The sequence below is a fragment of the Gorilla gorilla genome, chromosome 9 (genome assembly GCF_029281585.2).
Source record: "Gorilla gorilla gorilla isolate KB3781 chromosome 9, NHGRI_mGorGor1-v2.1_pri, whole genome shotgun sequence".
NCBI classification, from domain to species: Eukaryota; Metazoa; Chordata; class Mammalia; order Primates; family Hominidae; genus Gorilla; species Gorilla gorilla.
Genome location: NC_073233.2, coordinates 109,008,542 through 109,034,996, shown reverse-complemented (window position 1 = coordinate 109,034,996; position 26,455 = coordinate 109,008,542). Strand labels below are relative to the sequence as shown.

General features: G+C 39.4%; 1 protein-coding gene and 1 long non-coding RNA gene across 3 annotated transcripts in view; one reads left to right on the top strand and one right to left on the bottom strand.

The window, feature by feature from the left end:
- Positions 1-12,670, bottom strand: part of LOC109028675 (uncharacterized) — a 43,853-nt gene extending 31,183 nt beyond the window's left edge. Inside the window, exons 1-3 of the long non-coding RNA XR_008669818.2 lie at positions 11,767-12,670; positions 9,897-9,993; positions 7,552-7,666 (exon numbers count right to left, since the gene is read on the bottom strand). This is a non-coding gene — a long non-coding RNA (uncharacterized lncRNA). The remainder of the gene's footprint in view (positions 1-7,551; positions 7,667-9,896; positions 9,994-11,766) is intronic.
- PGR (progesterone receptor) overlaps positions 10,870-26,455 on the top strand; it is a 90,822-nt gene continuing 75,236 nt past the window's right edge. Inside the window, exons 1-2 of one of the 2 annotated variants that reach the window (XM_004052010.5) lie at positions 10,870-13,249; positions 14,528-14,679. In XM_004052010.5, the coding sequence (XP_004052058.1) occupies positions 11,613-13,249; positions 14,528-14,679 (1,789 nt within the window). In that variant the 5' untranslated portion in view covers positions 10,870-11,612. The remainder of the gene's footprint in view (positions 13,250-14,527; positions 14,680-26,455) is intronic. The other variant, XM_063693479.1, reaches the window with a different exon arrangement.

Sequence of the window (26,455 nt, the reverse complement as noted above, 5' to 3'; positions counted from 1 at the left end):
TACATTTCCAGGCAGTTAGTCATTCTAAGTCACAGAAAGAGACAGGAGGTCAGCACAGATATAGATCACAAAGACCTTGCTGATAAACAGTTTGCAGTAAAGAAACTGGCCAAAACCCACCTAAACCAAGATGGTGACAAGAGTGACCTGTGGTCATCCTCTCTGCTCATTATTCACTAATTATAATGCATTGGCATGTTAAAAGACACTCCCACCAGTGCCATGACAGTTTACAGATGCCATGGCAACATCCAGAAGTTACCCTATATGGTCTAAAAAGGGGAGGAACCCTCAGCTCCAGAAATTACCCACCACTTTTCTAGAAAACTCATGAATAATCCACCCCTTGTTTAGCATATAATCAAGAAATAACCATAAAAACAGGCAACCAGCAGCCCTTGGGGCTGCTCTGCCTATGGAATAGCTATTCTTTTATTCCTTTACTCTCTTAACAAACTTGCTTCACCTTAAAAATATATATATATGTTAAGATAAACAGCTGGTATTTATGACTCCTGCTTCAAAAGATTTGATTGTGGAATGTAGTAGAGGAATTACCTTCTAGTTCTTGACCTTCATACTCCTGCCCAATATCATGATACCTTTCCTCTTAATTGCACAAAATGTATCATTCATATTAACCATATAAACTACAGATTATGGCAGATTTTTATCTTTAGTACTTACATTTGCCAATCTTTCCTTATCCTAAAATATCCTATGTAAACTTTTTTTTTTTTTTTTTTTGAGATGGAGTCTTGCTCTGTCGCCCAGGCTGGAGTGCAGTGGCACGATCTCGGCCCACTGCAAGCTCCGTTTCCTGGGTTCGTGCTGTTCTCCTGCCTCAGCCTCCCGAGTAGCTGGGACTACAGGTGCCCGCCACCACGCCCAGCTAATTTTTTGTATATTTAGTAGAGACGGGGTTTCACCGTGTTAGCCAGGATAGTCTGGATCTCCTGACCTCGTGATCCGCCCGCCTTGGCCTCCCAAAGTGCTGGGATTACAGGTGTGAGCCACCGTGCCCAGCCTACAAACTTTTAATAGTAATATAAAAAAAATCCCTAAAAGCTATATTACATTAAAGAGAAAAAACTAGACAACAAAATTAAAAATTAAAAGTATTTCCAAACTGCAATACAAGCCAGGTCTAGTTAAGTGTATATAGTCCCATGGACACAAAAGTGTAACAAATGAAGCTATGTGTAAACTCTGAACAACTATATGCTAAACTGTAGAACCAAAGAAATGAGAGCCATAGCCATCAGCAATTAGTGCATAAGGTTGAAGACTAATTCAAGGCATCTAAACGGATATTTGGAGTAGATAGTTATTGTGAAATATCATGTAAAATAGAATTGCCAATATATATGTACATATGCATGTATAGAAAATAATCAGGATAAATATATGAAAAGATTACATTTATAAAAATAAGTGGGCTATTAAATTCATTCATACATTAGTGTGAATTTCTTTCTCAGTTTAGATTAAGTATCACTTAGGACTCTGAGGGAAATAAGATCTTGGTATAATGTCAGACACTATTTGTTGAATTCCCAACAGCCATCTCCCTACTCTTACTTCTTTCTAACTAAACCCCAGTTGTGTTCACATATTGATAGCAAAGGACACAGAGCAGTGGACACAGCTGCAGGAGATGAACCACGGTTAGTCTAATCAAATTCTTGTTTGAGTAACTTGTTTAGTGGTGGACAGATGACTCAGTTCTAGCCAATATGTTTTGATAGGATGTCTATGGAGTGGGCTTCTGGGTAAGAATTTTTCCCCCTGATTTGAAAAAATAATGCCAAGAGAAATTCTCCTTATTCCTAATTCTGTATGAGGTTATGTGAGGCTCTGATGCCTGCAGCTTTAGTAGCCATCTTTGGATGCTGAGGTTAGCTCACTGAAAAGGCAGGGAGTCTGGGACTGTGAGACTATTACTGAGCCAATGATCAACCAACCCGACAACTACTTTCCTCCAGACTTCTTGTTATGAGGGATAATAAACATCTATTATATAACTCACTTTTTGTTGAGTATCCTGTTACTTCAGGCAAAATATATACTATCTGACATGGGTATAAAAATCAGGTATACTTTGCAGGTTATTCAGTACATCTGTGGAAGGGCCTTAGTAACCCAGTGGTTGTACTGGGGCAGTGAATTCAGAAACCGAGGGAGCACCAGGAAGGTCAGAGAAGTGACCTTTGTACACTCCTTCTCTTGTAGTATCCATCGAGTCCCAAGTTACACCTGCAATTAGCCCTATGTAAATATAGAAGAAACGCCTCAAGCTAGAACCACAGATATCAAATCCTATTTCTCAAACTTGTATAGACAATAAAAATTTCCAACTAACCAAGTCATAGGTCTGGGTGGCCCAATATGCTCTACTGAATGTGTTCGTATTTCTGGGTCCTCAGAGCAACTAAATGTTTCTACATTATTTCAAGAACCTTGTCAACTATCCAACACTTGGTACTGTAAAAAATAAAGAAACACAATATTTAAAATAAAAATCACACTAGATTTGATATCAGAAGCCCTAGTAGTGAGTTCTGGCTCTCCTAACAACTATCTCCAAGACAGCAAGCTTCAATTTCCTCATCTGCAAAATGGAGATAATAATACATATGTCGTGAAGTTTTATGAACATTATATATGACAGTGCAGAAACTACAGTACAACTTGGAAAATAACATACAAAGCAAGCTGTTTAATGACACAGTATAGGCAGATGTTTGTAAAAATGAATGAATGATTCCTTAGTTCTCTATAAAAACTGAAAAGCAAACATGACAAAACTGAATCATCTTTTCAAGTTTAAGGAAGCTTCAGGACTTTCTTTGCATGCTATGCTCACTGTCATAGTGGATAGCCAACACCAAAAAGCAGCTTGTGCCAAAATACATTTATCTGTGAAAACTATAGCTATCATTGTATTCTTTTATTTTATTCTATTAATATGAAAATATACCATGTAGGCTGGGCACAGTGGCTCATACCTGTAATCCCAGCACTTTGAGAGGTCAAGGTGGGCGGATCACCTGAGCCTGACGTCAGGAGTTCAAGACCAGCCCGGCCAACATGGTGAAACCCCGTCTCTACTAAGAAAAAAAAAAAAAATTAGCTGGGTATGGTGGCATGCGCCTGTAGTCCCAGCTACTCGGAAGGTTGAGGCACGAGAATCATTTGAACCTAGGAGGCGGAGGTTGCAGTAGGCTGAGATTGCACCACTGCACTCCAGTCTGGGCAACAGAGTGAGATTCCATCTCAAAAAAAGAAAGAAAATATACTATGTATACAGTGGAATTCATGATACCAAAATCAGATAAAGTCATTACAAGAAACGAAACCAACAGGCCAGTGTTCCTAATGAGTAGAAATTTTAAAATTCTAAACAAGCTTTTAACAAATCAAAATGCAATATATGAAAGTAATACATTATGATGAAGTGGGATTTAGCCAAAGAATACAAGGTTCGTTTAACATTCAAAGCTCAAGTACTGTCATTCACCATGTTAACCTATTAAAAAAGAAAAACTGTATGATTATCTCAACGGATGCTGAAATAACATTCAGCAAAAACCTACATTTACCCTTAATAAAATTTTCAGCAAACTCAGAATAGAAGGGAATTTCTTCAACCTGAGAAGGGGTATCTATGAAAAACCTGCAGCAAACATCATGTTTAATGTTAAAAGACTGAATGGTTTCTTCCTAAAATCAAAAAACTGGCAAGGATTCCCAACCTCATCACTCCAGCTAAAGATCAATTGTGTAAATACTAAGAATGCACAATATAGAAATTCAGTATAATTATAAAATGGTCTCCAAAATTCCTGCCCCCCGTTGTACAGTATTTGTATAATTGCCTCTCCTTGAATGTGGACTTGACTATCAATATGATCGATGTCACTTCTGTGGATAATGTTACATTTATGGCAAAAGGAAATGTGAAGATGTAATTAAGATCCCAAATCAGGTCACGTGAGGTGGTTCATGCCTGCATATCCCCGCACTTTGGGAAGCTGAGTGGGGAGGATCACTTGAACCCAGGAGTTTGGGAGCTGCCAGGGCAACACAGCAAGACTGACCCTATCTCCATAAAAAAAAATAAGAAATAAAAATTTGCCAAGCACAGTGGTACATGCCTATAGTCCTAGCTACTTGGGAGACTGGAGCAGGAAGATTGCTTGAGCCCAGGAGTTTGAGGTTGCAATGAGCTGAGATCATGCCACTGCACTCCATCCTGGGCAACAGAATGAGACTCTGCAAAAAAAAAAAAAAAAAAAAAAATCACAAATCAGTTTTGATAATATGGTTATGGACATCATCTGGGAGGGTCTGACTTAATCAGGCAGAAACCCTTAAAAAGCATGAGTAAAATTGTTTCCTGCTGACCTCAAAGAAGACGAAAGTCACATGAGTTCTACAGCTGCCAGGAACTGAACACTGCCTGCCAGTCACCTGAATAAGTCTAGAAGGGCACCCTAAGCCATAGATGACAACGCAGTGTTGGCTAATCCACTGATTGCAGCCATGTGAGCCCTAAGCAATGGATCCATCCAACTGATGCCCAGACTCCTGACCCATGGAAACTGTAAGATAATAACTGAGTGCTCTTTCAAGCTAGTAAGTTTGTGGTACTTGCTGACTCAGCAATGGGAAGCTAATATATACACCATCCAAAATACCAGCAAAAACATGAAATAATTGGAGAGAAATCTGACAAAAGATGTGAAAGACCTGTACACTGAAAGCTTGAAAACACTGCTGAGAGAAGGAGAGATATATTACCTGTATGGGTTGGAAGACTTAATTTTAGTGAGAAGCCAGTTCTCTCCAAATTGATCTATAATTTCAGCTCAATCCTAATCAACATTGCAGAAGGGTTTTTTTTGCAGATATTAACAAACTGTTTCTAACATTTACATGAAAATGCAAATGACCTAGACAAAACAATTTTGAAAAAGAAGAATAAAGTTGGAGCACTAGTACATTAAGTATCCGTGGGGGGAAGGGGGGCTCCACCCAGGAGGGAAGATGGTCTAGCCTTTAACTCTGTCCTACTGGGAAGGGAGCTAGGTGGCTGAGGGCTCTTCCATTTTGGCATTTCCATTTCTGGGGAGGGGGTTCAAAGTCACCAACACGCTGAGAGCTGGAGTTCAGAAACAGAAATGGGGGGCCACTGTTACCACTCTGCTTAGAAACTTTATGGGTTGCCTCTCATGCAATCTGTAGCTTCAGAGCACACCTTTGATCCTGTCTCTTCCCTCAAACAGCTGTGGGCTGCCCCTCCTCACCCCCAGGGCTGGAAGGTTAGAGGAAGAACGCTATCATTTATACAGAGGGATTTAAAAAATAACAGCTTAAAAAATTACAGCTACATCAATCAAGAAAATGTATTGACATAAAAACTGTCCAATAATACAGTTAAATGGAATGGAGGGTACAGAAACAGATCTCCACATATTTGAATAACTGATTCTCAACAAAGGTGCAAAGGCAATTAGTGAAGGGGTATTCTTTTCAGCAAATGGCGCTGAAACAACTGGATATCCACATGCAAAAAAGTGAATTTTGATCTAGACCGTACACCATATTAAAAAGTAACTTTAAAATGTATCACAGATATAAATGTAAAACCTAAAACTATAAAGCCAAAAGAAAACATGACAGAAAACATTTATGACCTTGGGTTTAGCAAGGAATATTCAGTTATGACACCAAAAGCATAATTCATAAAAATGTAAATAAAGAGGCTTTATCAATATTAAAAACATCTGCTCTTCAAAAGATCCTGTTAAGAGAACTTAAAGACAAGCCACAGGCTAGAAGAAACTACTTTCAAATCCCATATACGACAATGGACTTCTAACAGAATTCATAAAGAACTCTGAAAATTCAACAATAACAAACCAATTCAATTTTTTAAAAAAAAAGCAAACAAAAGATTTGAACAGACACAGACACACAGAAGAGGAATATATAAATATCACAAATAAGCACATGAAAACATGATCAACATCATTAGTCATTAATGAAATGCACATTGAAACCATAATGAGATACCACTATCTACTTGTTAGAATTGGTAAAATTAAAAATGCTGACTATATCAGTTGTTGTCCAGCTTTTGGAAGCATTAGAACTCTAATATACTGGGTGGAAATGTAAAATGATACAATCACTTTGGAAAATTGTTTGACAGTTAAATGTACATGTATTGTCTTGGTCCATTTGGGCTGCTATAACAAAATACCACGAACTAGGTAGCTTATAAACAGCAGAAACTTATTTCTCACAGTTCAGGAGGCTGGGAGTCCACAATAAAGGTGACAGATTCAATGTCTGGTCAAGACCTGCTTTGTAGTTCCTAGATGGCAACTTCTTATTGTGTACTCACATGGTAGAAGGGACAGGGCAGTGCTCCATGACCTAATCACTCCCCAACACCTCCTCCTACTAAGACTATCACATTGGTGATTGGGTTTTGACACACAGATTTGGGGAGAACACAAACACTCATATCACAGCACCTACTAATTTATCCAGCCATTTCACTGCTAGGTATTTACCCAGAAAAAATGAAAACACATGTTCATACAAAGATTTGTACAACATTTTCATAGTAGCTCTATTTATAATACCAAAAAATTGGAAACAACTCAGATATTTATCCACAGTTAAATGGATAAACAAACTATAGTATATAAATAAAAAGAATAAAAAGAATTAACTATTGATACATACTATAATTTAGCTGAATCTCAAAATAATTATGCTGAGTGAGAGAAACCAAATTAAAAAAAGATACACTATATTATATACAATTCTAAGAAATAAAACCTAATTTATTTGGCACCCAGATCTTCATTTCTATACCAGTTTCAAATAAAAAGTCTCAAACTTCCTTGGATAAATGGCTGATTCTACGACTGGGGCAGGAAATATACAAGATGAGTCTGATGAGTCTGTAGCATCTTGTAATACCAGAAAGTAAGAAAGTCGACACATACACACACATACACACAATACAGAGAGTGGGTCAAGGAGCACAAGAGTCAACTGAAAAAGCCCCCAGTGCCAAAAACTGGAAAAATTTGAGCAACAAAGTATTCATGAATCCATACAAAGAAAAGACGGAATAAAGAAGTAAATGGGGGAGAAGAGGCAAATCTTCCTCACAGAATTCCAAATAAATTATGTAGATACTCCACTCCAAAGGAGGGCTAGCATAACTCCCTACTCCCCCACACTTCCTTAAGTGACTCATAATGATTTCCTTCCAAAGAGTACAGAGTATGCAAAGAGGGAAAAAAGAGTAACTATGCAATGGAGAAACCTGACAAACACTACTTCAGCCAGGTGATGGAGAACAACATTAACAGTCATAAGTCATGTTGACAATATGTACCCTTCATATGATGTAATAAATACAGTACATTACCTCTTTGATTTCCACCCCGCCAAAACCCAAAACCCTAGTCTACTCATGAGGATACATCAAATCCCAACAGAAGGGCATCTTGCAATATACCTCACCAGTACTCCTAAGGACTGTCAAGGTCATCAAATACAAGGAAAATCTGAGAAACTCTCACAGCCAAGAGGAGCACAAGACATCATAACAATTAAATGTGGTGTCCTGGATGGAATCCTGGAAAGGAAAAAGGACATTAAGTGAAAATGAAGAAAATCTAAATAAACTATGAATATTAGTTAATAACAATTTATCAGTATTAGTTCATTAATTGTAACAAATGTACCCTATTAATTTAAAATGCTAACAGAGAAAATTGTACAAATGATATATGAGCATTCTCTATATTATCTGCTCAATTTTTCTGTAAATCCAAAATCGTTTCCCAAAAGTAAAATCTATTAATAAAACATCTAAAGCAAACAGACCTAAAAGGCATATGCATACGTATAATTTAATGTTTAATAAATCAGATATAAATATTTTTAAAAACCTAATATATGGTGACAGAAAGCAGATTAGTGGCTTGCCAGAAAGTGGTGATTAGTACTAGGGGAAGGGGATGGGACAGAACAGTATGAAGGGATTTAAAAAATGGCATGAGGAAACTTTTGGAGGCAAAGGGTATGTTTATCATTTTAGTTTCACAGGTATAACAACAAATTATACAATTTAAATATATGCAGCTTGTTATATGACAACTATATCTTGATAAAGTGGTTTTTTTTCCCCCAAACTATAGAAAAAGTACTTCCACATTTACATCCTCTTCTCCAAAAACAGTCTTCAGGAATATTTGAAGTTAGCCCCATCACACCTGAATTTAATCAGTGAATTTTGTTCATTCAAAGATTCATACATTTGAGAAGTTCCTGTGCCAAAAATGCTAATCACCCAGCATCAAAATTTATGGAATAATGGTGATTTAGGACATGCTGGACATCTTTATTGTTGTTTTCCCACTTCAAGATTTTCAATCTTTTGGAAACAACCTCCCCAGACATTCTGACAAGGGAATTATTATAACCAACCAAAATCAAGCCAAATATAGTTTGTCAGATTTAAAATGAGGCCAAGTGCCAGTTTTACAGCAGCGACCGGGAAATCAAATTATATGGCATCTGACATTTAAAATCACACTCCTAAGAAGGCTGTCATTTGATGTCTTGGGTTTGGGTTACAGTACTTAATTTTATAATACTGGGTAACCTTGTGCCTCAGTTTTCCCAACTATGAAATGGGGATAACAGTACCTATTTTGTGAGACTGTTGAAGGATTACAGTTAACACAGGTAAAAGGCTTACAAGACTACCTGGCAATGCTGTCCTGATCTTACAAATTCTATACACTGTGTGGCATTAGCCATCAGGAAAATATAAATAAATCAGTGAGATACCACTTCACACACTTGGGGGGCTATAACAAAAAAGACAGATAAAAAATGTTGTCAAAGATGTGAAGAAACTAGGACCCTTATACACTGCTGGTGGAAATGTAAGAAGTACAATCATTTGAACCATAGTCTGGCAGTTACTCCAAAGACTACACCTAGAGTTACCATATGACCCAGCAACTCCACTCCTATGCATATATCCAGGAGAAAGGAAAATATACGCTGCACAAAAACTTGTACATGAATGTTCATTAGCAGGATTTTTCATGGTAGCCAAAAGGTGTAAACAACCCAAATGACCAACAACTGATAGAGATGGATAAATAAAATGTGGTTTATCCATACAATGAAATATTATTTGTCAATAAAAAGGAGTGAAGGAGTGAAGTACTGATTCATGTGGAACATGGATGAACCTTGATCCAAAATAGCCAAATCACAGGTACAAAAAGCATATTAGTGGCTGCTGGGAGATTTAGGTAGAAATGTGGAGTAACTGCTGGTGGGTATTGAGATTTTAGAGTCATACTCATGTTACAAAACTAATAGTGGTGATGGCTGCACAACTCTGAGTACATGAAAAATCAATGAATTGATACTTTGAGTGAGCTGTATGATATTGGAATTATACCTCAATATAGCATGGTAACTGTTTTAAGATAGGCTGGAAAGAGAAAGCCTGAAAACAACAATAATGATATTAATAAATTAGTTTACTTCTCTAGTCTCATATACTTCTGTGCCCACACTTGCTCCTGCTCTATTCATAATGGTCCCCTTGCAGTTGCCATATTATATCCTGCTATTTGATGCCCGGTGAACATTCTATACCTGCTTCCTGGAATTCTCTTTACCTTTCCTCTATCTGCCTAACTTCCACATATCTAAAATTAATCAGAGTAAACTACTTACTAGAACAACCAACTCCAAATCCTAGTAACCTAACATGATAAGGGTTTGTTTCTCACTCATGTAGCCCCTCCCCAGATTATCGAGGGGTCCAGGCTCCTTACCTCTAGTGGCTCCCCCACCTCCTGGAGTCTCCTTCTGTATTCTTTATACATGGTTGAGATAAACTATGAGTCATTAGCACAGCTGGACCTTGAGGTCCTATAAGAAAATTTGCAAATCATTCACTCTGTTTTGAACAAAGTATATTTAAGATGATGTTAAAATACCCAATGGTCCTGGGTCAAATACAGTTTATGACTGTGTATCTAAAATATATATTGCAATATTCTTCCCTTTCTCTACTGACTTCATGAATTTAGAGGGGATCCATTTTATAAGCTCAAAGATAATTACTTTTCAGACTAAGAATATTTAGGGTAAAAAGTACTGTTCAACATCTCTACTGAGGATGTTATGATGTAGCACACTGTATAAGCTGGAGCTAAAGGAAACTTTCCTTAAAGTGCTATTTACTAAAAATTGGAACACATTCCTTAAGACAAATCGAAGTGTGGCACACAACATCCAAACTTCCATCATAGATACAGAGGTGTTACCATCTCCCACTCCCAAATTTCTTTGTCACGCTGAGGATACTCAAGAGGAGCAGGACATGTTGGTTGCAGCAGAAGAAACTTGAAAGCATTCACTTTTATGGAACTCATAAGGGAGAGAATCTCTTATTTAGTATCATCCTTGATACATTTATTATTTTAAAAGATAATGTAGCCAAATGTCTTCCTCTGTGTTAAATCTTTACAAAACTGAAATCTTAAAATGGTGACAAAAATTCTACTTCTGATAGAATCTATTCATTTTTCCAATTAGATAGGGCATAATTCTTAATTTGCAAAACAAAAATGTAATATGCTTACGAGGTTCCATCCCAAAGAACCGGCTACTGAGAGTAGCATTCAGAATAACGGGTGGAAATGCCAACTCCAGAGTTTCAGATCCTACCGGTAATTGGGGTAGGGAGGGGCTTTGGGCGGGGCCTCCCTAGAGGAGGAGGCGTTGTTAGAAAGCTGTCTGGCCAGTCCACAGCTGTCACTAATCGGGGTAAGCCTTGTTGTATTTGCGCGTGTGGGTGGCATTCTCAATGAGAACTAGCTTCACTTGTCATTTGAGTGAAATCTACAACCCGAGGCGGCTAGTGCTCCCGCACTACTGGGATCTGAGATCTTCGGAGATGACTGTCGCCCGCAGTACGGAGCCAGCAGAAGTCCGACCCTTCCTGGGAATGGGCTGTACCGAGAGGTCCGACTAGCCCCAGGGTTTTAGTGAGAGGGGCAGTGGAACTCAGCGAGGGACTGAGAGCTTCACAGCATGCACGAGTTTGATGCCAGAGAAAAAGTCGGGAGATAAAGGAGCCGCGTGTCACTAAATTGCCGTCGCAGCCGCAGCCACTCAAGTGCCGGACTTGTGAGTACTCTGCGTCTCCAGTCCTCGGACAGAAGTTGGAGAACTCTCTTGGAGAACTCCCCCAGTTAGGAGACGAGATCCCTACAATTACTACTTTTTCTTGCGCTCCCCACTTGCCGCTCGCTGGGACAAACGACAGCCACAGTTCCCCTGACGACAGGATGGAGGCCAAGGGCAGGAGCTGACCAGCGCCGCCCTCCCCCGCCCCCGACCCAGGAGGTGGAGATCCCTCCGGTCCAGCCACATTCAACACCCACTTTCTCCTCCCTCTGCGCCTATATTCCCGAAACCCCCTCCTCCTTCCCTTTTCCCTCCTCCCTGGAGACGGGGGAGGAGAAAAGGGGAGTCCAGTCGTCATGACTGAGCTGAAGGCAAAGGGTCCCCGGGCTCCCCACGTGGCGGGCGGCCCGCCCTCCCCCGAGGTCGGATCCCCACTGCTGTGTCGCCCAGCCGCAGGTCCGTACCCGGGGAGCCAGACCTCGGATACCTTGCCTGAAGTTTCGGCCATACCTATCTCCCTGGACGGGCTACTCTTCCCTCGGCCCTGCCAGGGACAGGACCCCTCCGACGAAAAGACGCAGGACCAGCAGTCGCTGTCGGACGTGGAGGGCGCATATTCCAGAGCTGAAGCTACAAGGGGTGCTGGAGGCAGCAGTTCTAGTCCCCCAGAAAAGGACAGCGGACTGCTTGACAGTGTCTTGGAAACTCTGTTGGCGCCCTCAGGTCCCGGGCAGAGCCAACCCAGCCCTCCCGCCTGCGAGGTCACCAGCTCTTGGTGCCTGTTTGGCCCCGAACTTCCCGAAGATCCACCGGCTGCCCCCGCCACCCAGGGGGTGTTGTCCCCGCTCATGAGCCGGTCCGGGGGCAAGGCTGGAGACAGCTCCGGGACGGCAGCTGCCCATAAGGTGCTGCCCCGGGGCCTGTCACCATCCCGGCAGCTGCTGCTCCCGGTCTCTGGGAGCCCTCATTGGTCCGGGGCCCCAGTGAAGCCGTCTCCGCAGCCAGCTGCGGTGGAGGTTGAGGAGGAGGATGGCTCCGAGTCCGAGGAGTCTGCGGGTCCGCTTCTGAAGGGCAAACCTCGGGCTCTGGGTGGCGCGGCGGCTGGAGGAGGAGCCGCGGCTGTCCCGCCGGGGGCGGCAGCAGGAGGCGTCGCCCTGGTCCCCAAGGAAGATTCCCGCTTCTCAGCGCCCAGGGTCGCCCTGGTGGAGCAGGACGCGCCGATGGCGCCCGGGCGCTCCCCGCTGGCCACCACGGTGATGGATTTCATCCACGTGCCTATCCTGCCTCTCAATCACGCCTTATTGGCAGCCCGCACTCGGCAGCTGCTGGAAGACGAAAGTTACGACGGCGGGGCCGGGGCTGCCAGCGCCTTTGCCCCGCCGCGGAGTTCACCCTCTGCCTCGTCCACCCCGGTCGCTGTAGGCGACTTCCCCGACTGCGCGTACCCGCCCGACGCCGAGCCCAAGGACGACGCGTACCCTCTCTATAGCGACTTCCAGCCGCCCGCTCTAAAGATAAAGGAGGAGGAGGAAGGCGCGGAGGCCTCCGCGCGCTCCCCGCGTTCCTACCTTGTGGCCGGTGCCAACCCCGCAGCCTTCCCGGATTTCCCGTTGGGGCCACCGCCCCCGCTGCCGCCGCGAGCGCCCCCATCCAGACCCGGGGAAGCGGCGGTGACGGCCGCACCCGCCAGTGCCTCAGTCTCGTCCGCGTCCTCCTCGGGGTCGACCCTGGAGTGCATCCTGTACAAAGCAGAGGGCGCGCCGCCCCAGCAGGGCCCGTTCGCGCCGCCGCCCTGCAAGGCGCCGGGCGCGAGCGGCTGCCTGCTCCCGCGGGACGGCCTGCCCTCCACCTCCGCCTCTGCCGCCGCCGCCGGGGCGGCCCCCGCGCTCTACCCTGCACTCGGCCTCAACGGGCTCCCGCAGCTCGGCTACCAGGCCGCCGTGCTCAAGGAGGGCCTGCCGCAGGTCTACCCGCCCTATCTCAACTACCTGAGGTGAGGGCCCGGGACGGGGCACGCCCAGCGCGTCCGGGAGTAGCGGTTCCGTTGGCGTCGGCCGCCAACCCTCAGCCCCAGCCCCAGCGCACCGCTGCGCTCCCCCGGGCGGCCGGAGGGGGTGGGCAGCGGGACACAGCACAGGGGCAGTTGCCTCCCTTCTTCTTCCCTCCTGTCCTCACTCTTTTGGGGACACGAAGGTGGGCGCAGAATATACTATTTTTGGGGCGTGCCTCCCTGAAAGCTGTTGTTGTTGTTTGTTTGTTTTTTAACTTTCCGAATCTTCCAGATTCCGAAGCAGAACCAACCCCGATTTAAAACGTGCAGCGTCACACTAGGTCCGCTGTAGCCCAGTGGGGCAGAAAGTGCGCGGCGAGTTGGGGGCTTTATGAAATGCTTCTTTCTTAGAAGAAGGACGTTTACCAGGAGTGCTTGTCTTGGAGAGGAGTTGAGGCACCGTTCCCCCGGGAGGGGTGGGACTTGAGAGGTGGCCGGCCAGAACCGAAAGCAGCACCATCTTAGGGATTTGAACACTTCAATGGCTCAGTTTTCTTAAGAATCTCAAGATTAAAATTAAGTTCACGTGGGAAATGTTTAAACTGTGGATTTAAACACCTATCACTGCATTGCACCGTTTTCTTATTATTGCTTGCTATTCACTGCAATTTTTTTATATACAGGTTTAAAAAACACTAATTTGCATACTGAAGTAATGGAATGTAAAAAGAGAATGCTCTGTTTGGAATCTTATGTTGTGAATAGGCAAAACAGTGTCAGTGTATTGGACAATACTTTAAAATGACAAACATATACTTGCTTAAGTAAGCAATGATTACAGGGTTGTGTTTTAAAAACTCAAAACCAAAACATTGCAAAGTACCATCGAACTTTTAAAGCCAAACCATATTTGTTTTGACCCAGCATACAGACAGGAAGGACATAACATTTCATTTGTCAAAGACTAAATTGTTTCTATATAAAGAGTTTTGTAGAAAGATTTCCTTTTAACCGACTTTAGCTTTCTAGGACATAATATTATACACTAATTATTGTTCTTTTATATTGGTGCTACTGATGAATGGCTAATCATTTGCAAGTATGGTGAATCCAGTTACGGGTAGTCTATTACCAAGTTTAGTTTGCATGTCTTTCAAGTGTATATATACAGTTCTGTTTTTAAAATCTCCTTTCACCCTGTTAATACTGGTTTAAGAAACCTTTAGTATTAGATAGTGGTGCACTTAAAAATAAATGGAGTACTTTGTTTTGCATTTCAAGGCCGGATTCAGAAGCCAGCCAGAGCCCACAATACAGCTTCGAGTCATTACCTCAGAAGATTTGTTTAATCTGTGGGGATGAAGCATCAGGCTGTCATTATGGTGTCCTTACCTGTGGGAGCTGTAAGGTCTTCTTTAAAAGGGCAATGGAAGGTAGGCTCCTTTCCCCTGATCCTTTATTATTGGTTTAATTGTAAATGGAGACCATCTAATATTGTATAGATTTCAATTATTCCTTGTTTCTTCTAAGAAATGGTGATTTTCCATATAATTTAAAATATATGATGACATTTTAACAATATGTTTTTATTTATGATACTCAAAATTGAATGTGGTTGGGTACTATAATTGCATACTCTTTGACTAACACTTTCAGTATTAGACATAAGTCATAAAAATCTTGAGGACAGTGCTACTATTGTTCCTTAACTGCTTAGCTTTGAGGAAACAGCTTTGTTCTAATAGTACTTTTATATATCTATTATGCAGATATATGTGTATGCAGTACTTTAAAATTTTGATTAAAAGAAAAATGGTAGTTGACACATATGTACATGTATGCGTATACATATTTGTACATACACGAACATATATCACAACATGTATATGATGCAGTTTTCTACATGATACTGTCTTTTGTCTACATGAATATTTATGTAATATTTACAAAGAAGTAATTCTAAACAAATTTTTGAATTCTCTTTTTGTTCAGTATATTTTTGTAAGTGTATAAGAGGACAGGGTTAAACAGTTTAAAATAAAAAATCTGGACATCACAGTAACATAATTTCTAAAGAAGTGTTTTGCTTTAAGTAAAACTTGCATGTTTTTAAACTCATTGAACTTACATGCTTAATGATTTCAGATTTACTTGCATAGTGTGTTTCAGATTTTAACTTTCAAAGAAAATATTTTTGAATTTCTTTCTACCTAAAGTCTAAGCAGCCAAACATCTTTACATTTGAAGATAAAAATACATTGAAAGATTTCATATTTTAATACCAGCAATAAATGTATTGTATAACTATGTAAAATGAAGCTTACGATTCCCTCTGGAGTGCTGAGATCACACCTAGACAAGGAACCAAGGATCTGAATGTTGGCTTTTTGTTTCCTGTTCTGAGGATTTTTGTTTGTTTGTTTGTTTCAAGAGCCCTCTCCTTACAAGCAGAAAAGCAGGTAATAGGAAATTTCACTTTAAGGGAGCTTTCAAAGGAGTTCTTCATAACAAATATTTGCTTTGTATATTTTTAGAACATGATTTTTTCTCACAAAAGATGAATGTATTTTACTGATGTTGAACATATTCAGCTTTAGGGGGTTTGATTGCATTTTAAACTAATTGAGGCAGTGTTAAAAGTGGTACTTGAGAAAATAGGGCAACTGAGAGTGGCTCTTACCCATTGACATTATTTATTTACAGTTACAGTTGGAAGTTCTTTGTGTGGAAAAGTCAGTTTTCCAATGGGTAATTGGAGTTACCATTTTTATCTGACTTTGGTTCTGGTTTCTTAAACATTGCCTTCTGCATTAATATGATTTCCTCTATTCTTAAAGTCTCCTAAGGATAGTATAATTTTATAAGTGAATGACTCCCTTAGAATCCTCTTAAGGCCAATTTGTCCTACCCCAGCTCCTTCTTTTGAAAGATAAGCAAATCTCAAAGACATAAATATGAGTTTCCAAAGGTCACAAAACTAGTTAGTAGCTGATTGTTAGTAAACATAGGTTAAATATTTTTACATTGCAGCGCTTGTAAATCAGAGATGATATGCAAAAGTAGATATATAAACTGTTTGATTCACAGAAGTTATTTCATAAAGTGCATATGTAGAACAAAGAGCACCCTAACTAAAATACAAATGCTTTCTCGTCATTTTGTTAGAACAGCATCCAAAACTGTAGACGAAGTCTTTCCAAATGTACTCTTAGAAAGCATTTGTTGGACTCCGGCTGTTGGCATGGTCCTATAGTCTTGAGTACTAGAAGTGAAGCACCTTTATTTAGCAATAATTACAAAGAGTTGCTTAAGATTAATGCAGATAAATCATTCATGAAACTAGAACAAGATTATGAACTACATTAGTAAGTTCCTTCATTCAGCAATTTATGCCAAAGATACCCTTTCCCTGACTTCACTTTTCTCTGCCTTGAGATAAAATGAGGATAACAGTGGCTATTTCTTAGGGTTGCTATAAAGATTAAATGAGCTGATACTTGTAAAGTATGTAAAAGAAGGCCTGACATATTATCAGTTTCCATTGACATTTCTACTTTCAAGGAACTTGTAATACAGTTAGGGAGGTAACATATGCACATAAAACATCTAAATAAAGATTCTCAGTAAATGCCCAAGTAAGCAATTCTGTAATGTATATGAGATCTGTGTGGTTTGTGAGTTTTTGTATTTGGACAGAGCAAGGTGGTTATGGGCTGAAATATGTATATTCTTAAATGATGAAGAAGGCTTCATGGAAGATATGAACATTTGATTAGTAAAGGACAAATAAGCTTTCTAGGCATTGAGGAGAGCTTTAAGTGTATACAGTCAAAGAAGAGTGAAGAAATTAAGATTACACTGACTAAGCATTGAATGTTCACATTAGGAAATTGAGAGAGTTAAAGTTTGAGAAACTAGATTGCTAGTGTTTGGGTGAATTTGGAGAATCGGTAATTTAAGGCAAGAGAATAGAGAGAATGTTCTAGGAGTTTTCAGGAATGAGAAAGATAAGTAGAAGGACTTATATCAGGTTCAAAATCTTCAATAAAGCAATGCTGCGTGATGAGCTGGTTCAAGGTGGCGCTATGTGTGGATGCCAATATGGCCAGAAGTTTAAAGTAAACAGGCAACAATATGGATACTAATGTTGCCAAGGATGAGAATGAAAATGATGGCATTATAAAATGCTTTCTCTGTGCCAGTGACTATTTCAGTGCTTTGCAGGTCTTAACTTATTTAGTTGTTATAATGTTGGTATTATTATTATTACTCCCAAATGAGGAAACTAAGACCTGTAGATGTTAAGCTGTCTTAATACACTTAGGAAATGGTAAAGTCAGGATTCAAATCCAGGTGGTATGAATCCAGAATCCTGGCCCTCGACCACTGTGCTTCCTTTCTCATAATAGGAAATGCAGTCAAAGAAAAACAATAGAGGGTTAGAAAAGATGTGAGCCAAGTGATGAAACATCTAGGAAGGTAAAAGTGAACCCTAAAGGAGAATGCAAGAGCAGGGGTAATGAGAAGTGTGCGATATAAAAGGATGGATTGTATTAACTTCACATTTAGGGCAGCAATAAGAAGACATAAGCAGGAGCCAACAGCCAATTTCTTCACCTCCCTCCCATGTTAGGAGAGGGAGGTGATAAAGCCTATAAAGTCATTCTGGATGACTGGGTTTCCCTGGATATGAGATAGAAGAGAGAAGAGATAAAGAAATAAGATACCACTCAGGAAATGGGAGAAAGGAGTTGGGAAAAATGATTTCTTTTAAGCTAATTGAACTGTTTAGGATATAGTATTGGCCAAAAACCAGTTGGTTGGATAGCCCATTGCATTCCTTTACCAAGACTTGTAGGTTTGGAGTGAACCATGAAAGGGTCAGGAATTGACTTAATGCCTTCCAAAGAGAGGAAGTAATAATGACCTGCCAGTCCTACAAATGCAGACTACTAACCTGGTATGATGAAGGAAAGGACTATTTCTCAATGGCTTATCTTTGCCAGTACACAGTAACCAGCCCAGTGCTAGGAATATACTAGGCATCCAGTAAATAACTGCTACATGATCCAGTCATCATAACTGATAATGCCACACTTTTATTTTTTGGATGCTTTACTCAGTGACAGCATTTGTTGTGAATACATTTGGTGTAATATCATTAAACACATGTTATAATACAGTTGAAATGTATTACTTAGAAGACACTAAGCTAAGTAGGTATTGAAGGATTTTCGATTGTATTGCAATATTATCCTCACTTTTTTTTTTTTTTTTTTTTTGAGACGGAGTCTCGCTCTGTTGCCCATGCTGGAGTGCAGTGGTGTGATCTTGGCTCACTGCAAGCTCCGCCTCCCAGGTTCATGCCATTCTCCTGCCTTAGCCTCCCGAGTAGCTGGGACTACGGGTGCCCCCCACCACGCCCGGCTAATTTTTTGTATTTTTTAGTAGAGATGGGGTTTCACCATGGTCTCAATCTCCTGACCTCATGATCCGCCTGCCTCGGCCTCCCAAAGTGCTGGGATTACAGGCGTGAGCCACCGCACCCAGCCTGTCCTCATTCTTTTATTCATATATTAATTGTTCATGAAGTAATTACCTTAATTACATTAGTTCATGTATTTATTGAGTACCTGCCATGCACCAGGCACTATGTTAGGTACTGGTGAAACCACAGTAAAACAAGAGAGACCTTGCTGGCTGTTGACTAAAGTTTATAGTGTAGTGGTGGAGAGAGACATTTTACCTATTTGTGTACACATGACTAATTGCACATGTGGTAAGTGATTCGTTTATGCAATGTTTGGACAACTAGAGAATTGACCCCTCTGTCAGATAATAGGGAAAGTTTTTCAGACCTAGACATCACACTAAATAGACTACAGAGGAAACTAGACAGAAATGAAATACTTCTATGAATAAAGTGTTTCTTTCAAAAGTTGGGTATACTTGGTGTCATAGGCTAGTAATGAAAACTGGTTTGGTAGCATAGTTCTCCTTGATACAGCATCAGAAAGAGAAAGATTGAACATCCAATTTTTCATCAGCAACTTCTGCAATTTATTTGTTCTATATTTAGAGCTCTGTAATGCTTTCTCCATCTTTTGTAGTGCACAGATCATCCAGCAATCTCTTCTACTATAATCTATTTGAATTTGAATAATATTTGGGCTCTGAGAAGATATTTTGCCAATAATCTTATTTATATTCATTTAATCTCCAATAGAGTCTACTCTATAGCAGCTTTCACATTACCCTAAACATAAATATGTAGTAATTCACTAGATTTTATTTCAAAACTCTATATCCAATTTCTTTTCAAGCTGAGGTCTCTCAGTTTAGTATTTAGCATGGATAATGATACACTGGTTTTAAGCACCACTTTACATTATGGTTCATTGAAATAAACCTCTACTGTACTGAAAAAGAAATGGTTAAAAAGATAGCATTTGGTGTCATCTGTTCATATTTGGTTATTTAGAGCTCCCAGATTTTTAATACTCTTTCAGAACATGTACTTTAATACCACTACAAGAGCCAGAGGAGAAGCAGTGGTATTAGCCATGCATGCTAGTGCTAATAACTGCTCCTGTTCTGGCCACTGAATCATTGTACTTTAATTACTCAAGTAACACAAAAATCCATCTCCTTTAAAAAATGAAAATGTTATCAATAAGGCTTAAGTCTTCTTGATCAATACCTCTAATCTGTTCCCTTGCCTACCATCTTTCTATACCTCTACCTCAGTTTTTCCCATGTGTATGTGTGTGTGGAATATGTTCTCTGGGGTATGTTAATGTATAAATGGTATTATATATCATAATTTATGCATTATGTTATTTTGATACAAAAATGACTTGAAGCTCTATTGTTCATATATGTAGTTCCAACTTGTTTTTTTAACCAGTGCTTACTATTTCATAATATGAAAAATCATTATATTTAGGAATTACTAATTACACTATTACTTGAGTAAACCCTTTTTGTACATTTCTCCTTTGGTACATGTCTTGCTTCTCTTTCCAGAATATATTGAAGTATTTTGATACAGTTCTAAATGAACTAGATGATTAGCTTTCTACCTGCTGCTAAAATGATTTGATTCACTAATTTATTCACTTCAGATACATGTATTGATCCTACATTTAAAAGTTGCTTGTGCTGGGACTGAAGATGAAAATGTATGCAGACCCTGTCTTTGACATGCACAAAACCAAGAAGAAGAAAATAAAACAGAACAAACCTGTGGTACAACTAGTGAACATGAGAATACCTTGATACAAGTTATGCCAGAGCCGTGGCCAACACACCGTAGTATTCAGTTAGACACATGGAGAAGGATGGCAGTTTATTCTGCTAACATATCTTGATGTTGTGCAAGAGGCTTATTCATTTAATAGTCACTTAAGTCGCCTTCACTATAACCCAGGCACTGTTTTAACTGCTTCACTGGATTAGCTCAATTAATCCTTGTAAGAGTCCTTTGAGGTGGAGGTTCTGTTAGTATCTATATTTTACAGATGGGTGTAAAGAGAGGTTTCTACTATTCAGGAGGTCTGACTCTATCTTCTGTGTCTTAAATTCCTGCTTCTGTGCTGTTTTCCTAGACTGTTTTGTATTTGAGCAAATATTAATTACTTTATACTTTTTCAGATAAATACATGGTCTCTTATAGGAGACTGGTTTTCAAATTGTGCTCCTTAACTCAGTCAAGTTCCTTCTTCTACTCAGAACAGCTCTGTATTTCTTTATTTGGTTTATATTTCCACTTGAGATTTTTATTGGGACAAGAGATTCTCAGCCAACCTTTTTTTAAAAAACACTCCTTTATAACAGGAAACCCTTAGATCTCAATCAAGTATTTATTCGAGTGACTCCTAAGAAGTTTTTTGGCTCTATTTGCTGGTATCTTTTTGGCATTTGTGCAAAGACAAGATGACCATTTGTGATCAAGATTTAAAGTCCAACTGCTCACTCTTCTAACAGCGTGGCCACATTATTAGCCGAAAATCACATCTGAGTTATAGAGCTTTTGCTTTTGTCAGAAAAAAAACAAAGTAACTCCAGGGAATCTTTTATCAGTCACTTCTTTAAATGATTGATTGAAATAATTGACACTTAAGACAGACACTCAAAAATAGGCACACTAATCATTTACACAAGGGATTTCCAACCCCTAGGATGTGGACTGGTACCACAGCCAGTCCATGGTCTGGTGCGGGCCCATGGCCTGTTAGGAAGTGGGCCACAAAGCAGGAGGTGAGCAGTGGTCAAGCGAGAATTACAGACTGAGCTCCGCCTCCCTGTCACATCAGCAGCAGCCTTAGATTCTCATAAGAGTGAGAACCCTATTGTGAATTCTGCATGCAAGGGATCTAGGTTACGCACTTCTTATGAGAATCTAATACCTGATGATCTGTGGTAGAACAATTTCATCCAGAAACCATCCCACACCATCCATGGAAAAATTGTATTCCACAAAACTGGTCCCTGATACCAAAAAGGTTGAGGACTGCTGGTGTACATCTTGGTTTTTAAACTCCATTGTCATTTAAGAACATCAGAAAGTCACATACTCTGTATATCTTCCCTATCTACCTAATTTGAGGACAGGCCGATGAACACAATATCCTTCTTGTGGCTAGATGGCCCTCATATAATTAACTATATAATGCATACTTCATATAGTTTATCATCAAGACATTTTTTTCTCCTCTGATGAGATGTTATGCTTTCTAATAAGTGATATGTAAATAGCCTATTGGGTTTTCCTTTTTAACTCCTGCAAAACAAGTACATTTTAATGCTCAATTTTAAAAAATTAACAGGTTTTGAGCTTTATTTTTAACTGCTACTACAGCGTCTTATGTTATGTACTTTATATGACATTTTAAGGAATCATAACTTTTTTCTTAAAGCATAGTATTTACTAGTAATCATTATTTCTTTAGGAAAAAAATGCAAATACTTTTCATGCTATTTACTCTTCTATGACCAAGTGATTTATTTATGAGATAGAATACACATGTAGTGAGTATGGACCGTGAGCTCAAAACAATGCTGTAGCATTTGTATGAAATATAAAAATTAAAGGGTAAAAATAATGGTTATCATTTATTGAGTGTTTACTAAATTCAGGTACTCTTCTAATGTCTCTTTGTTTACTAACTCATTTAACTCTTGCAACAAACCTATGAGACAGGTTCTATTTTTCTCATTTTACAGATAAGATTCGTTCAGTTAGTCAACAGTAGAGCAGAACTCCACTCCTGGAGTCAATGCCCTTAACTTCCACTGGATACTCCTTTGCAGCAAAAGATACAGTCTTTGATTTCAAGGAGCCTGCAGTGTGTGTGTGGAACTGAGTGATTAACAGACAACACTGCAAATTTAGTGTTTGATTAAATTGTGTGTTGCAGACTTAGGGTGCTATAAGTGAACTAGAGAGGAAAGTACCAAGAGTTGTCATTACTGATTGCCTATATGTAATAGAAACCATGCTAAATGCTTTATATTTAATATTTCTATTCTTCACAACAATCCTAAAAAGTAGAATTTACCATTTCCACTTCATATGTAAGCAAAGACTCAGAAGTTAATTAACTTACCCCAAATAATAGTAGTACTGGCAGAGATTTGTCTGCAGTAATTAGAAAAGGTAGTTTATTGAGCTAGTAAGATTTATTCAAAGCCTTTAAAAACAGAGACAGTAATTAAGAAATGTTTATTTTTGATAGTTTTTTTAATATAATAATATTGTGACTCCTGGCTTATTATACACAAGAAAAACTTCAGGTGGGTCAACAACTTAATTTTTTTTTATTTGAAGAAAAGAAACCTAAAAGTATGGAAAGATGATGGAGTTATGTATTTATAGTCTTGGGATGGAAAACTTTCTAAATTTGATACAAAATCCAAAATTCAAAAACAAATTTGCTCCATTTGCTATATAATCTCAAATTTCTTACATAAGGCAAAAAATTCATAAAGTCAAAGACAACAATAAATTAGGAAACTGTAACATATATGTAAATCAAAAGGAAATTATTACCCATATACAAAATATTCTTACAAATCAAGAAAAAGACAAACAGGAAGAAAAATGAACAAAAAATATTAAGACAGTTCACAAAATACAGCCCACAGAAGTATGAAAAAGGCTCAACTCACTAATAAGCATTACTGATTAAAATAATAATGGGAATTTCAGCAATTTGAGTACTGGAATAATAATGAATAACAAATAATGACCATTGGAGAATCTGAAGATGGTTTGGTATTGTCAATTAAAACATGCGTTACTTTGGCCCAACAATTCTACTTCTAGAAACTCATCCTTACAGAACTCTAGAATACCTGTAGGTGGATGTTTATTGCAGTATTACATTATTTATAATACTGAGAAACTGAATACAGCCCAAATGTCTGTTAAAAAGAGATTAGCAAATTGTGGTATACCCTTGCAATGAAAAGAGTGAGTTAGCTGTCTATACTACAGATGTCAAGAAGTCTCTAAAATATTTGATTTTATGAAAAAGCAAGGAACAATATCATTCTGGGTAAAAAAAATTGTATCCATTTGATCTTGCTAGGTATAGAGAGCTATCCAAAAGAAAATAACTAAGTGCTTACTGTCAGGATGAGAGACTTCCAATTTCTGATGACATGTTTTGGTCTTTCTTTTTTTTTTTTTTGAGGTGGAATCTAGCTCTGTCACCCAGCCTGGAGTGCAGTGGTTTGACCTCAGCTCACTGCAACCTGTGCCTCCCTGGTTCAAGTCTGCCTGATTCTCCTGCCTCAGCCTCCCGAATAGCTGGGATTACAGGTGCCCACTACCATGCCCAGCTAATTTTTTTATTTTTAGTAGAGACAGGGTTTTACCATGTTGACCAGGCTGGTCTCGAACTCCTGACCTCAGGTGATCCGCCTGCCTCGGCCTCCCAAAATGTTGGGATTACAGGCATGAGCCACCGCACCCAGCTTCATTCTTTAAGCAAGTATTTACTGAAGGGGCTGCATGCAATTACACACCAGCTTGGTGCCTGACTTTCCTCCACACTGGCCCTGCCTAGTCTCAGCTAGCCTCTGCTGCCCTAATGGTGTCCAGTGACCATATGTGCCACTTTTCACCTTCAGGTACCCTAGAATGTTGAAAGAGACTAACAAAGAATGAAACTTGAAGAATATTGAAGCAAAAGCTTGAGGTTACTCTGTATCATGAATTAAGGAGTCCTTCCTGACTAGATGGAGCCAAGAATGGACACAGGCCCACAATTCCTCACACACAATCTCGATATTCAAAAAGCACTGCAAACAAAAATTTTGTTGTAGTCACTTGTCAACAATACCTAACCTGACGTGAATTTGTTTGGCAGCAAAATCTGATCTGAAATCACATGAGGAAATCTTGTAGTCTATGTAAATATTCATACATTTTGCTGCATAAATATAATATTTTATTAAGTGTTGCTCTATTTTATCTTTCTAAAATACAAACAGTTTTGAACTTTGAAACACAATTGGCCCAATACATTTCAGCTAAGAGATTTTGGACATGTACTCAGAAATGATTTATAGACTATGTTGAGAGTGGTGCCTGCTGGCTTTTTGCAATGTAGCAGCCCTGAAAATTTTTATAAACAATTCTTATCATTTATTCTTATCTTCTTTTTTTGAGATGGAGTCCCCGCTCTGTAGCCCAGGCTGAAGTGCAGTGGCACAATCTCAGCTCACTGCACTCTGCCTCCTGGGTTCAAGCGATTCTCCTGCCTCAGCCTCCCGAGTAGCTGGGATTACAGGCATGTACCACCACACACACTAATTTTTGTAGTTTTAGTAGAGATGGGGTTTCACCATGTTGGCCAGGTTGCTCTTGAACTCCTGACCTGAAGTGATCCTCCCACCTTGGCGTCCCAAAGTGCTGGGATTACAGGCATGAGCAACGGCACCCAGCCTATTCTTATCATTTTTAATAAATTCTTAGTACCATGCTGGGTTCTACAGGGAGCTATAAAAGATAAATAAGCCATATTACCTAACTTCATATAGTTTTCGTTCAATCATGGAGTTTATCCCATATTCAAGTATAATATAGGTAATATATAAATCAAATGTGTTTTTGATTTCAAGGGGAAAAAGATCATATTTAGCTAGGGAGACCAAAATGTGTTTTTATGGAAAGGGTAGCATGCTAGATGGGCTGCTAAGAATGCATGAAATTTTTGATAGCAAGAATTGTAATGGCTTTTATAAACAAAAACTACAGACTGAGCAGAAGGACAATTTGGCTAAAGCATGGAACATGGTCAGAATCCCTTATGATTATATATAAATTATTTGTGTTTTTTCTAGGATAATTCTTTTCATGAGGTTTTGAAAGAGATCAGTGACCCCTTATCCCCACCCCCAAAAAACTTAGCTTACCACTGCTTTAAAGGAGTGGTGAGGATTATTATAAAACAGAAGGTCAAGAAAATGTGGAATGCACAATGGGGTGTTTACAATTAATTGAGTAAAGAGTGAGAAGCCCCTAAATATTTTTTGGGCAGTGTAGTGGCATATTTTAATATTTAAGAAAATTAGTATATCAGCAGTATATTGTAAAGATTAATGTCAGAAAGGTAAGGGACGAGGAAAACAGTCTGGGGATGGTGCACTAAGGACCTGAGCCAGGGTTGTGGAGAGAGGAATGGGTTCAATGGGTAGATTGGAACCAATTGAGAAGGGTGATGAAAGCGACACAAGAGAATTGTGGGGGTGGGGGAAGTCACCTTCAGAAATAGGAAGTACATGATCATTTTACTCAGTAAAGGAGTGATGTTGAAAGTAGTATTTAGGAAGGATTATCCTAAAAGCACCATGCAGAATATATTTGAACAGAGATTAGATAGCTTGAAGTCAGAGAGAACAGCTAGGAAACTGGTAACACAGATTCTGAGAAGTAGTTTAATTTCAAATTGTTTGTATTATATTCTACATAATGTCCTCAGCAGGATATTGAAATAATATAATTTTTGTGCACAAAATAACTTATGAGAATTGAGATGTTCTGGTTTGTCACTTCATTTAGTCGTCTGCTTATTTATTAATTTATACCAAAAATAATGCCGTTTTGTGCCTGGATTTGTGTTAAATATTGAGACTCAAAAATGGATGAGCCAAATTCATAACTTAGGAGAAAGGCACGTAAACACGTTGCAGAAATGCAGT